The sequence below is a fragment of the Mobula hypostoma genome, chromosome 21 (assembly GCF_963921235.1).
Source record: "Mobula hypostoma chromosome 21, sMobHyp1.1, whole genome shotgun sequence".
In the NCBI taxonomy this organism is placed as follows: Eukaryota; Metazoa; Chordata; class Chondrichthyes; order Myliobatiformes; family Myliobatidae; genus Mobula; species Mobula hypostoma.
Window position 1 is genome coordinate 29,114,725 of NC_086117.1, and position 15,450 is coordinate 29,130,174.

The 15,450-nt window shown below is 38.2% G+C and overlaps 1 protein-coding gene across 2 annotated transcripts in view; it reads right to left on the bottom strand.

The window, feature by feature from the left end:
• The window catches only part of adamtsl2 (ADAMTS-like 2), an 88,577-nt gene that overhangs the window by 46,647 nt on the left and 26,480 nt on the right, over window positions 1–15,450 (bottom strand). For both annotated transcript variants that reach the window (XM_063073153.1, XM_063073154.1), the window contains 4 exons: window positions 7,481–7,656; window positions 6,481–6,805; window positions 3,342–3,741; window positions 1,301–1,404 (listed from right to left, as the gene is read on the bottom strand). In XM_063073153.1, the coding sequence (XP_062929223.1) occupies window positions 1,301–1,404; window positions 3,342–3,741; window positions 6,481–6,805; window positions 7,481–7,656 (1,005 nt within the window). The remainder of the gene's footprint in view (window positions 1–1,300; window positions 1,405–3,341; window positions 3,742–6,480; window positions 6,806–7,480; window positions 7,657–15,450) is intronic.

Below are 15,450 nucleotides of genomic sequence, written 5' to 3' on the forward strand. Positions count from 1 at the left end.
GATCTCCTGGGATTATCACACATAAGAGTCTCTAGAGTTTACAGAGAATGGTGCAAAAAAAATCAAAAAAAAACCAAAGAACATCCAGTGAGTGGTAGTTCTGTGGGTGAAAATGCCTTGTTAATGAGAGAGATCAGAGGAGAATGACCAGACAGGTTCAAGCTGACAGGAAAGTGACAGTAACTCAAACAGCTACACATAACAAGAATGATGCGCAGAAGAACATCACTGAATGCACAACATGTTGAACCTTGAAGAGGGTAGGTTATAGCAGCAGAAGACCATGAACATTCGGAGATACCTAATAAAGTGGCCACTGAGTGCACAGTATATAAATGTAAATTATTCACAAATAACAATTCCTCATTACAATTATGCTGGTGTTTCAATACATCCAACATCATAATGACACTGAATGCAAATAGGCCACAATAATCTCATTATGTACAAACCCATTTTCAACACTGAGTAAAATTATGCAAAGATTTGATTTGACTTAATTGAAAGTTCCCTTCAGAACACAACTCATTGTGGAAATGTTGTTTCATTCAAACTGATCCAGCACATTGAGTGGTATATGAAGCTGGTGTGATAGAAAAGGGCTAAATTCTCTTTCTTTGGGGGTTTCACTGGTTAGATTTCAGTGTTTCACCTAAATTACCAGAACCTGTCAAATATTGGTTCATGCAAATAAAATGAATAAAGATTTCCATTTATATGCAACACACACAAAATGCTGCAGGAACTCAGCAGAGCAGGCAGAATCTATGGAGATGAATAAACAGTTGATGTTTCGGCCAAGATCCTTCTTCAGGACTTTCCATTTATAAGGTGCCTTTCATGACTTTAGAACATTCCAAACAACTCACAGCTACAAATTTCCTTTTTAGTTTCCTTGGATGGCCACCACTATTTTGACTGAACTCCCACTAAAAATCAAGCTTCCTCTGCCCACTGGAAAAATCTGTTGATTTCCAATTCCTAATTATGCACTTGAGATTGAACTGCAACTGGCTGACTCAAGAACTTCTCATGCTAAGTCTGGCACCAAGTGGTGAAATACTGAGACTCAGTGGAGTTTCTGAACAATGATCAACTACAGTGCTTGAATTTTCAGATTCAGTTGGTTGCTCACAATACCTTGTAAATGGGTATACTTCATACTTGTCCTTTTTACAACAGGCATTACTTTAAACCAGCATTTGAAGCTTTCTTTCACTAGTTATATTGCCCCATGATTTTTTTAAAATAACACTACAAATTGTAGTTTTAGGACATGAATAATGAGCATACATGATACCTGTTGTACAAGTAGAACTGCAAGGTTCATGAGATGACAACTTCCATCGGTACATGTCTGCAGGGCTCACTCCCAAGCCCTTTCTTAGCTGCTTGAGTCTGTTTCTAAAAGAAAACAATGGAGAAATACATTAGACCTGAAGCAAAATAAAGCGAAGGAAGCACTGCACAAACATTGAGTTACAAACCTACCTGTCCTGCTGTTCAAGAAGATTTCCAAGACTCGTTACAAGCAGAGCTTCAGCTGGCTAGAAACAGAGAGAATGTAATAAAAATACCCAGCTTTAAAGAAACAAAAAGACCATTTAAATATAAGACAGAGGCACTGTTTTACATCATGCTATGACTGATATTCCAATATCAATATACCGGCCCAACAGATGACTAATTTAACTGGGATACTTTAACTGCAAAATTGTTTCTGACCATGATGCTGAAGCGTTCAGATTACAATATTTTGGTTATATATCATAATGCACCTATTAATATATATACCTTTACAGGTTTCTACTTCAAACAATTTGATATAGCTGTAAATTATTTAAATATGTGCATAATATAAAAGCAATTTTATTACTGCACATATTTTCATAGACAATCTCTAGACAGCAGAAGCTCTGACATGAACGAATAACAAGGAAAAGCACTGATTCCAGGAACATCACTAATGCATTGCAGCATGAAACTTACATGTCCTCAGGAATGGTTCACTATCTATGCACAGAGCTTCTTGTACAAATTCCTAAGAGCATTGCTGTTACTTAAATTTTCTAAACTAAGACTAATGTGGAGTTTGGTGCAGCAATAAAAAATGTTCCTGCCCTTTTTACTTGGGTCATGACTTCCCACAACCTTGCCATGAGCATAGGTCCAGGTACAGATCTGACTAAGACTTCCAGTAGTATGCACAAACCTGACTTTCCTAAGCCAATCACAGAGCTATATAAAATTGCTATTCACATCCAATTTACATGGATTCCTTCGCAGAGTTCAGTCAGCTTCACATCTATTTAAACAATGAAAGTTGGGAGCAGAATATGTAAAATAGATGGCTTACTGCTGAAAGTGCTTGGATTAACTACTGTATAGAGATTAGCTTTTGTTAAAATAGCATAATTATGGCAATAAAAATCTACATTTTTTCCCCTAAAAGATTTGGATACCAAGTGGAGAGGTGCAGAGCTTGTTTAATCTTTACTAAATTGCATCTTAGAGGCCACATTGGGAGCACGCAAGTTTATCTTTGCTGTGGAGTGGGACAACCCAACAACTTCAAAGTCACAATACTTCTCCGATAAGTACCTTTGTATAAATGAGTCTACTTAAATTGGATTCCTTATCAAGAATCTCTCAGTCACTTGAAATGCATGGTGTTCTTTATAATGAGAGTCTTTTCCAAATATATATTCTGGCTAACAGTACATCCCAGGGAGAGGCAGCAAGAAAATGCTGCTGAATTATAGCCACCCTATTTTAAGACTGCTACTGGTGAAGGCACACACAATAAGGAAAAATGAATTTTCAGGGTTAATATATTGGATAGACTTGTGGTTCCTTGTGTGTGCCTTGTTTTACTGGATTTCACTAATCTATTTATATAGTCACTATCAAGGTTCACATTTTGGTATTTACTCTAATAAAAGACCAGATCTCTCAAAATTTCAAAAATAGGCTATACAGTTTACCTAATAAATATCTTTTTCAAGTTTTCATATTGTTGAATGATACTTATCAGTGTGATTACAAGCCCAAGAGCCAAATGGTAAAGCATTGTAGATTAGATATAATTTAGAGTGACAGCTTTTCACACTACCTTTCTTTGCAAGACAGCAGTAATAAAAGGGCAGGTTTCTATTTGATTACATGAAGGTCACTGAACAATAGCAGCCAAAGGATATGTGGCCTTTAGCAGGAAATAATCCATGTAATATTTGGCAAGAAAATGTGCAATTTTAATTGTTTCAAAACATAATAAACAAAATTTCAGAGCTGCAATAGACAAAACTGTGCTAAAACAACTCTGCCCAATTATTTTAACTTACCGTAATTTCTGTGTTCGGTTTGCTTGTTGAATAATGTGCATAAGTGTTTCATTGGAGAAGGGAATCTCTGCAGATGTGTTAAAACCTTTGCCAAAAGTCAGTTCCAAAAAAGTATCATTAATTCTCTGGCTCCCCAGGTTTTCATTTTTGTCATAATTAATCCGTAAACTGGCGGCAGTAGATTCTGCAGCATAAAGTAGGATTCCTTCTGTGATTTCAGTCACATTTGCACCACTTTCAGTTTGCCCCATTGTATCAGAAGTACGTCCATTAGCAAGTCTATCTGTCAACTGAATCTCTGACATGTATATATACCCTTGTGGGGTCAACTTTGAGACAAAGTCTATTGCTGTATTTTCAATGTCTTCAACACTGTTAGGTTGAGTGTTATTTTTAATATCTGTTGCAAAATAGGAAAATAAGTTAGGCCAACTAAAAATTGTGCACAGAAGCAGTGGAAACTAAAAATAATTAAGCAATATTAAACACCAATTTCCATGTAGAAAATTTTTTTAAAAAGTATTGGTGTCATCAAAATCTTGATCATAGAATTAGGTTTTGTCTGGTTGTTGAAATAAGGGAGAAAGAAGGGAAATAACTGCACAACATGACCTCTAAAAGCTGAAGAATCAAACAGCAAAGGTGGATTCAAGGGAACATGCACAGTATTCATATGTGTACTGTAGGAGATTGCAAAAAGGAAGAAGTTATTTAAATATGAACATAAGATCTTTAAGTGATTCTGAAACAGTGTCAATTCACAAGGACAGGGTTGATAGCTGAGCCGGGTGGATGTAGGATACAACATGGGAAGGTTTCTGGGTCTTAAAAATTTTGAGAAGAAGAAAGGACCGAATACAGTCAGGAGAGAAGATGTGACAGAAGTCAAATGAGGATTTCAGCATAAGGTGGGCCTGTATTGTAACTGAGGCAGGTAGTAGAAGTGTGTAAACTAAGCTTAGGATCCAATAGGCTGGCGGTTTTTGCAAATATAATTTCAAAGGTAATAGAATTTAAGTGGCTAAAATACAAACAGAATGAATGATAAATAAGGTTCCCTTTAATTTTTATGGGAGAGAAAAAAGTTTACCCAAATTAGATCATGAAACAAACATTTTATTACAGAGAAATAATCGAGGTCGCAAGAGGTTTCTTGGGCTAAAAGCAGGCTACCAGAGGAACTCAGTGGTCAGAGACCAGAGACAGAGGAATGGTCAGTGTTTTAGGTCAAGACCCTGTTACAGAATCCTGAAATGTCAACCATCCCTTTGCCTCTGCTGCCTGACCATGGAGTTCTTCCAGCAGTTTATTTTTAATCTCAGGATTACACTGTCTGCAGTCTATTGTGTGTCCAAGAGATTTCTTGCAGTTGGCTAGCTAAATCTGTGTTGTATATTCAAAATTAATATAACTGGAAAAGCAGCAAGAATAGGTCTTTGTTATTAACTACAATGTAGATTTGAGCAAGGGTGTAGGTATAAGTGTCATATTGTAAGTTAATGATAATAAAAATGAAAGAAATAAATTATATTACTCTATAGGGTTTTATAATTAGAAATACACACATATTATAATCCAATATAATTTGCAAATAATGGAGAATTACTAATGTGAACCAACTGATTCTTTCGGAGTACGAAGAATGAGTCCTTGTAACTTATGAAACTGCCACATCTATTCCCAGTCTTGTGCCACTGGAGAGAAGATATAGAGCAAGAGTTCTGAGATGGAATACTATAGAACATAAAAAGTGAGAGTGTAGCTATGCAACTAGAATTTGGCATGCATGTGTACTATGAATAATGTCTTCATTAAGGCAAGACAGCAGTTAAATCTTGGATTCTTTTTTATTTTTATTATTTGGCCTTATTGCTGATTATTAATGATTGGCAGAGGGTTGAGCTCCCGAATGTAGCTAAAGGCTAATCCCAGAACAGAAATAATATCAATTTGAGGCATTCTTCCAGATGTTAACAAATGAATTATGTATTTTACTTTCATATTATAAATAAAATCTGATAACCAGAAGAGTTTACTACATTGATTTTTCAGTCCGAATTTCACAACTAATTTTAGAGTAACCAGATAGATTTACAACACAGAGGAATTCTGTGTGGCCCATCATCTCTATTCCAGCACAAATGGTCTTCAAGTTAATCCCACTTCACAGATCTTGGCTCACATCACGACAATTATAGCTCTTCAAGTACTATTCCAGGTATTTTTTTCACAAATATGATTATATTTTTTGTCTCTACCATCTTTTAGTGCTGAGTCACAGGCTTCTACCATTCCAAAAGTGAGTTGTTTTCCCCTTAACCCTTCTAGATCTTGTTTGTCTAAATTACCTTGCGCTTCTCCAGACTGAATTCTATTTATCACTTTTATGTCTACCTGACCAGTCATCTCATCCTTTCCAGAAGGCTATAAGTTCCCCTTGACTATTTCAAACTTCTTCATTGTCCAAGTCTTATCAATAAAAACAAAGACCTGTGTTTTAGCCCTTGAGTAATCTCATTACATTATGCTCCTCATTTACAGATTTCCATGGATCATTACCTTTTACTGTCCTTCACTGAAAAAAATTTTGGATTGAACATTGCACTCTCTTGGGACCCATGGGATAAGTATTTTCTTGATCAGTCTGCCACATGAGATTTTGCAAAACACCTCGAAGAAGTGCTTTTTATATCACATCAAATAATCTATCCTTGGTGACATTCCTTGTTACCTGACTGAAAAATTCAGTGAATTAACAAGAAATTATCTTACTTTTGACTAATCCTTGCTGACCATCCTTAATTAACTTTTCGTCCTTTAAAAGGTACAATTTATCCACAGATGTATCAATACTGAATCAGGAATAAATAGATGCCCCTAGGTTACTGTAACAATTCCTCCACCCCCCCCGCCAGAGTATTTCATGCATGGGTAGATCTAGGTTTGTTTCCTCAATCTAAATATATTTAGAGTTTGCCTAGAAGCTCCTCACTTAAAAAATGCTGTATAATGTGGAAGATTCACAGATAATTAAAGCAAAAAGAGAGAAAAAGTGAAAGAATTCAAATATTTCATGCTTATAAACTGTTTCCTGAAAGTTTCAGTAATCTATTCCTTCATTTTTGATTTAAATTCTTACCTTCCAACTCAGGGTTCGAACCTTCCCTATTATAGATGGTGTTGGTCATATCATATTCAGGTAGATTTTGCCCTGTTCTTAACATCTGGTTTTGTGTTCTAGTAACTTCTTTCGATAGCTTCTCACTGTAACTTGCATTGGTATAAAGAATATCCACATGCTCATCTCTGTCTGAGTAAGTCTGTTCATCATTTTCTCTGCCTTGAGAATCCGATCCAGGTACATAATATGAATCAAAGGAAGGTCGTAGACGCTTGAAGTGTACAATCCGTGGTATTGTGTACTCATAAGTAATGTAAGGATTCTTGCCACTTTGAATTAACAACTGTGAATGCAATAAAATCCATTATAACAGATGTGGGAAACACAGAAGCAGCAGCAAACTTTGCAGTATGTTCCACAATAATGGCAAAAATAGCACTTGAATATCAAGAATATCTTATTTACCTTTAAAATTACCCAGTCACTAATATAGCAAATAAACCAGTTGCAACTTTTAGCATGGACAACCTGTCCCTAACTAGAAGGCTTGTTGCAGCTCTATGACATATTTTCCATCAATTTAAATATCACTAATTCTAAGAAAATAACCTGATTTTAGAGAAAGGATAATGACAAGAAAAGCTGGAATAAAATTGTACAGAAGGAATCATACATTCAATAGAACAAAAAACAGGACAGAGGTAGAACCACAAATAATTTCCCAAGATATAACAGACATTTATAAGGCATGACAGTTGAGGAAATTAAAAATAAATGAAGACATTTAAGATAAAGAAAGATGGAGATTATTGATGGTTGTGCATAAAACCAAAAAAGAAACACCAGGAGCATATGCCATTTTGATTGATGCCATTCAGTATTATCAAAACCTGCATTTTGGTAATTCAGATGAGAAAGGACATACAAACATTCTATAAATCACAGCACTATTATATTACACATATTCAATTGTTACTTAAAAGGTGTAAATTTTTATTTGAAAGTATTTAAGTTATACCAGAATATTAACTCCCAGATTGGTCGGTCCTTGAGCCACAATATATTCAAGACCAGTTTCATAAACATCCATTGGCCTTCTGTATTTAAAAATTGTGCCTGCAAGTTGGATGTTTCTTGGACCTTCTACTTTTAGACCACCATTCACGAAGAAGTTTCCAAACTCATCAGCAACAGCTGCAAAATAAATAAAAGCACAAAGTAAAACCCATTCTTTCTAGAGAATGTCACCACCACAATTCTAGATTTTACTGCAAGATGTAAAATACTGAATTTGTAATGGCACTGGAGTGCATGCTGTTCCATACAGATTAATTAGGCTATACTTCAGAAGGCTCTGATAAATGGTCAATGACTTTAAACATTCTCTTTGTTTCTATGGATGTTGTCTGACCTGTTGAGTATTTCGAGTATTTTATATATTTATTTCAAACATTATGAGTGGTGGTTAATTGCAAATGCTTGTAAGTCAAACCAATACCAGTGTTGTTCTAAGAAAGTTTGTGTTGGGCACGTGGCCAAGTGGTTAAGGCATTCGTCTAGTGATCTGAAGGTCGCTAGTCTGAGCCTCAGCTGTGGCAGTGTGTTCAGCATGGCACTTAACCACACATTGCTCTAGTGTCTGTGTGAGGAGTGGCGCCCCACACAGACTTCCAATCTGCGCCTTGTAAGGCATGAAAATGCCCGACGCAGGTCTCTCATGGTCTGGGTTGACGTTCCCTCCCCTCCTGTAAGAAAGTGGGATTTGACTGTTAATCTTTAACAGAAAGTTGACTTAATTAAAGATGGCACCAGAGAGTGCAAATTCTGTGCGCAACTCCCAAGGGAACCATCCAGTATTTTCAGTTAGGACTACAGTCACAGTCTTAGCTAAGTCAGTAAGCAACATGTTTCAAGACTTAAAAAAAATCTATCAATTTTCAAAATCAACAGACTGTACATTGCAGACCACCAAGGTGGAGAATGCAGTTTCCCATTAAGAAAGTGAGGCTGGTGGGCTGGACTGCAGGTAAAGCTGAAACACAGGGCTCTGAGGCCTCCCCCACACTCCCTACCATACTCCTAGCTAATGTACAATCGCTGAACAGGAAAACTGAAGGCCTCAGAGCTGGATAGCAGTACCACAGGGGTAGCAGGGACTGCTGTGTACTTTGCTTCACAGAGACATGGATCACTCTGGACACAGTGTTTCAGCTTGCACATTTCACCTTCCACTGCATGGGCCGGACAGTGACATCAGGTAAAGACAGATGGCGACATTTACTTCAAGATTAATACACTGTGGCGCACAGACATGGCAGTTCTGTCTCAGTCCTACTCTCCTGACCCGGAAGATCTGGCGGTCAAGTGTCATCCATTCTATCTGCTGAGAGAGCTTTTGCCATCATCCTGGTTGCAGTGTACGACCACTGCCCACCACCCACATCCTGGCCAACGTCAGATTGGCACTGAGGAACTGAGCACTGTGATCAGTAGCTATGAGACAGTGCAACCCTGATGCTTTCCCAAACACTGCATGGGGAACTTCAGAGCCCGCTTGAAGAAGTCTCTGAACAACTACCATCAATATGTTAATTATGGGACCAGAGAAGCCAACACACTTAACCACTGTTATACCACCGTTAAAAACACTTACTGCATCATATCCTGCCTCAAGTCCAATAACCTGGCTGTACTTCTACTCTCTGCATACAGGCAGACATAGGAACGCAGCACCAGTGAAGAGGACGGTCAAGCAAGGCAGAAGAGCGCATACAGAACCGCCTTTAAATCGGTAGACTGGAACATATTCAAGGATTCATCTTCAGATCTGTATATGTTACTGACTTCATTATGGATGAGTGTATGCCTTTGAGAACATACCAGACATGCCCAGACCAGAAAATTCGCAGTCTGAGGACCAGATCTGTAGCATTCAACATCAGTGATCCAGAACTCTACAAGAAATCCAGGTACAACTTACAGAAGGCTATCTTAAGAATGAAAACGCATTCCAAGTGAAATTAGAGACAAAATCAGATGCATGTTAGCTAAGGCAGGGTTTGCAGGCCATTGTTTCCTACAAGGTGAAACCTAACATCATAAATGGCTGTGATGCTTCACTCTCCACTGAGCTGATGCCTTTTATGGATGCTTTTAAAGGAAGAATAAAATATAGCTGTGTGAACCCCTGCAGCATCTGGCAATCCTGTGATATCTATCTCAAAAGCAGACGTCAGAACATCTTTCAAGAGGGTGAACCTCAAGGCCCTAATGGTGTACCTGACAGGGCATAGAAAACCTGTGCCAACCAACTGGCTGAAGTGTTCAAGGACATCTTCTATCTCTCATTGTTGCAGCTGAAGGTTCCAACCTGCTTCAAAAGGACACTAATCATTCTGGTGCCCAAGAAAAGTAAGGCAAATGGCCTCAATGACCATCCCCAGAAGGAATCACGTCTACTGTGATGAAGTACTTTGAGAAATTGGGACCTGGACTCACTCCAATTTGTCAATCACAATGGAAGTTCTACAGTGGATGCAATTTCACTGGCTCTCCACTCAGCCTTTGACCACTAGGACAGTGGCAATACCAACATTAGGGCTAATATTTATCTATTTCAGCTCAGCATTCCTTCAGTACTAATCAACAAACTTCAAAAACCTGGGCTTCTGTAGCTCTCTCAGCAGCTGAATACTTGACTTCCTAATTGAGAGACCACATTCAGTGCAGATTGGAAATAACATCTCTTCGGTGACAATCAACTCGGGTGCACCTGAAGGATACATGTTTATCTCACCGCTCTCATCTCTCTACACTCATGACAGTCTGGCTATGCACAGCTGAAATGCTATCTATAAATACAACTGTTGTGAGGCATAATCTGAGAAAGTGATGAGGAGGTATTCAGGAGTGAGATAATTCTGTTGGTTAAGTGGTGTCACAATAACCTTGCACTCAATGTTAGTCAGGCCAAGGAACTTGATTCTGAACTTCAGGAAGACGAATTCAGGAGAACACACAGCAGTTCTCAACAAGGGGTCAGCAGTGAAAAGAGTGAGCAGCTTCAAGTTCTTGGGTGTTAATATCTTTGAAGATCTAATCATGTGTCCAACATATTTCTTTAGAAGTTTGAGGAAATTATGTCACCAAAAACTCTTGTAAATTTTGATATACTGTGGAGAGCATACTGATGGATGCATCACCATCTGGTATGGACGTACCAATGCACAGGATCAGAGAAAACTGCAGAGGCTTGTAAGCTCAGCCAACTACTCCATCATAGATACTAGCCTTCTCACCATCGAAGCCAGATGAAAAGGTGATGCCTCATGAAGGCAGCATCTATCACGAAGGGCCCTCACCATCCAGAGTATACCCTCTTTTCATTACTATCACTGGGGAGGAGGTACAGACGCCTGAAGACACACTCCATATTTAGGAGCAACTTCTTCTCCTTCATCAGATTTCTGAATGGTCACAATTAAGACTACCTCACAATTTTGCTCTCTCTTAAGTGCTACTTATTTAATTTTTATGTTTTTATTATAATTTATAGTAATTGTTTAGGTATTGCTACTGCAAAACAAATTTCATAACATACTGTACGTCATTGATTATAAACCTGATTCTGATCCTAATCCACTTCCTATATACCTACTGAGGTAAAGGAAGAAGCAATAACAATGAAGCAAAGAAATGAAATTAATCATCATTGATTACAATACAGTGTTTGCATAATGAATTAAATCTCACTATTCTGAAAATTTCACTGGGCACGTTAGATTTTTAGATTATGAAGACACGCAGTCCTCTTTTATTGTCATTTAGTAATGCATGCATTAAGAAATGATACAATATTTCCTCCGGTGTGGTATCACAAAACACAGGACAAACCAAGACTGAGAAAACTAACAAAACCACATAATTATAACATATAGTTACGACTCTGTCCCCCACTTTTCCTTCGCTACATCGACGACTGCATTGGCGCTGCTTCCTGCACACATACAGAACTCGTTGACTTTATTAACTTTGCCTCCAACTTTCACCCTGCCCTCAAGTTTACCTGGTCCATTTCCGACACCTCCCTCCCCTTTATAGATCTTTCTGTCTCTGTCTCTGGAGACAGCTTATCCACTGATGTCTACTATAAGCCTACTGACTCTCACAGCTATCTGGACTATTCCTCTTCTCACCGTCTCTTGCAAAAACGCCATCCCCTTCTCGCAATTCCTCCGTCTCCGCCGCATCTGTTCTCAGGATGAGGCTTTTCATTCTAGGACGAGGGAGATGTCTTCCTTTTTTAAAGAAAGGGGCTTCCCTTCCTCCACTATCAACTCTGCTCTTAAACGTATCTCCCCCATTTCACGTACATCTGCTCTCACTCCATCCTCCCACCACCCCACTAGGAATAGGGTTCCCCTGGTCCTCACCTACCACCCCACCAGCCTCCGGGTCCAACATATTATTCTCCGTAACTTCCGCCACCTCCAACGGGATCCCACCACGAAGCACATCTTTCCCTCCCCCCCCCTCTGCATTCCGCAGGGATCGCTCCCTACACAACTCCCTTGTCCATTCGTCCCCCCCATCCCTCCCCACTGATCTCCCTCCTGGCACTTATCTGTGTAAGCGGAACAAGTGCTACACATGCCCTTACACTTCCTCCCTTACCACCATTCAGGGCCCCAAACAGTCCTTCCAGGTGAGGCATCACTTCACCTGTGAGTCGACTGGGGTGATATACTGCGTCCGGTGCTCCCGATGTGGCCTTTTATATATTGGTGAGACCCGACGCAGACTGGGAGACCGCTTTGCTGAACATCTACGCTCTGTCCGCCAGAGAAAGCAGGATCTCCCAGTGGCCACACATTTTAATTCCACATCCCATTCCCATTCTGACATGTCTGTCCACGGCCTCCTCTACTGTGGAGATGAAGCCACACTCAGGTTGGAGGAACAACACCTTATATTCCGTCTGGGTAGCCTCCAACCTGATGGCATGAACATCGACTTCTCTAACTTCCGCTAAGGCCCCACCTCCCCCTCGTACCCCATCTGTTACTCATTTTTATGCACACATTCTTTCTCTCACTCTCCTTTTTCTCCCTCTGTCCCTCTGAATATACCTCTTGCCCATCCTCTGGGTCAACCCCCCCCCCCTTGTCTTTCTTCCTGGACCTCCTGTCCCATGATCCTCTCGTATCCCCTTTTGCCTATCACCTGTCCAGCTCTCGGCTCTATCCCTCCCCCTCCTGTCTTCTCCTATCATTTTGCATCTCCCCCTCCCCCTCCAACTTTCAAATCCCTTACTCACTCTTCCTTCAGTTAGTCCTGACGAAGGGTCTCGGCCTGAAACGTCGACTGCACCTCTTCCTATAGATGCTGCTTGGCCTGCTGCGTTCACCAGCAACTTTGATGTATGTTGCTGTAATTTGTCCTTGCTCACTTTCATTAAGGAAAATTGGACAGTTCAACGATATCTTAAGTTCGAGACACTATCAACCTGTGGCAAGCTCTGAATCTCTACACATAATTAATAGTGGTCTCTAGCAGGTGTGGAAAACCTATGGCACCTGTGCTCAAGATGGAATGCACAAACATTTTGTTGGCATGTGGCATGCGGCATGCTGTACTGCCCTGATTCTTTAAATCCCACTCATAATAAAAAGGTGATTATCTTTACTGCCAAATGATTTTTTGCAACTGAAAAGCACTTACAAACTGCCGCCTCGACAACTGCAAGATCATGTGATGTTAGATGACATGTTTTGAAATCCTTCAGACCTGGTAGATACATCAGAATTTGGATAATAAACGGTTGGACCAGTTGGCACTGGCTTTGCTCCACTTATTTTTTTTTACTTCTGTCAATTGAGTGAACACTGGATATTCAATGATATGAATGATAAATACTGTATGTAGTTTATAACCTCCATGAATTTTTTTTAAACAATAAATAGCTTTACTAATATAAATAAAACATTATTTAAGTTTATTGGTGGAATATTTTTAAATTTCAGCTTGTTCAGAATGCTAGTTGCACTAGCAAAGAACCAAGAACGTTCAAATGATCAGAGAAGTAGCAGAGATTTACGAGTGGTGGAATAAAAGTTTTGGCATGATTAAAAATGGTGATAAAGAATTATGTGTCTGCAGGACTTCCTCCATAAAATGCATAATGAAACTGTTCATAAATGGCTTTGCGATAAAAGTGGGCAAAAACAAAAAGAACACATTGAGAAATCAGCAACAAGAAATGCAACCATATTTTGTTGACATTTATTTCAGATAATTCCAACTTAGTTGCTGCTAGCTTTGAGGTTTCAGAGAATATTGCTCAACATGGAAAACTACTGAATGTTGGGAATATGTTAAATAACAATGACTAGAGTGTGCTCCTTTCTCTTTTGCTGGTTTTCTGGAAAAACAAAAAAAAAGAAACCTTAAGAATTTGTCTCTTTAGATGCTGAGAAAGCCTTTGACAGAGTTGAATGGCCTTATTTATTTAATGTTCTTGAGCAATCTAATTTTAATTTGACATTAATATCTTGGATTAAATTGTTATATTACTCCCCGGTAGCCTTGGTTTGTACAAATAATTATAGATCTTTTTTTCGTCTTTTTCGTGGCACTAGGCAAGGTTGCCCTCTTAGTCCTTTACTATTCAATATTGCTCTTGAACCTTTAGCAATTGCTATTCGTGACTCGCCAAATATTGTCGGTATTACCCGTGGAAACGAAATACATAAATTATTATATGCAGATGATTTGTTATTATACATTTCTAACCTGGAGAAGTCAATTCCTGCTATCTTAGATCTATTAGCTCAATTTAGTAACTTCTCTGGTTACAAATTGAATCTTAATAAGAGTGAATTATTCCCTTTAAATAAGCATGTACCTACTTATGGACGTTTACCATTTAAATTGGTTACTGATTCACTTATATATTTAGGGATAACAATTATGAAGAAATATAAAGATTTACTTAGAGCTAATTTTTTACCTTTAATTGATCAGATTAAACTTTTATTTACCAAATGGTCGCCAATCTCTTTGTCTTTGATTGGTCGGATTAATGCTATTAAGATGATCATTTTGCCCAAATTTTTGTATATATTCTAATCGGTTCCAATTTTCATCCCAAAATCTTTTTTTGATAACGTAGCTTCAAAAATTTCCTCATATATTTGGCACAATAAAAATCCTAGGTTAGGTAAAAGGTATTTACAGAAATCTAAAAAGGAGGGGGGGCTCGCCCTCCCGAATTTTAGACTTTATTACTGGGCAACTAATATTCGATATTTAAAATTTTGGTTACGAGATTTGGACGTATCTTTAAAACCTCATTGGGTAAATCTTGAATCTAATTCATTACAAGGGTTTTCCTTGGGTTTGGTTTTAGGAACTTCACTTCCTTTTACTTCTTCTAAATTATATAAACAAATGAATAACCCAATAGTTAAGCATACTTTACGTATATGGTTTCAATTCCGAAGATTTTTTGGGTTTAATCAATTTATTCTAGCAAGTCCAATTACATCAAATTTTCTTTTTCAACCTTCCATGATGGATCAAGCTTACTTTGATTGGAAAACCAAAGGTATAATATCTTTTCGCGATTTATTTTTGGATAATTGTTTTCTGTCTTTTGATCAACTCTCTAATAAATATAACTTACCCAGAACTCACTTTTTTGGATATTTACAGATTAGAAACTTTCAAATTACTGTTTCCCCTAATTTTCCACACCCATATCCAATGGACATTTTGGAAAAAATCTTAGATTTAAATCTCTCTCAGAAAAGTGTAGCAGCAATTATATATAATATAATTATGACTTTATGTCCTGATGCTTCTAATAAAATTAAAGCTGACTGGGAAAGAGAACTTGAGATTAATATACCGACTGAAAAATGGGAAAAAATTCTTCAGTTGGTGAATTCATCCTCGGTATGTGCTAAACATGTGTTGATACAGTTTAAA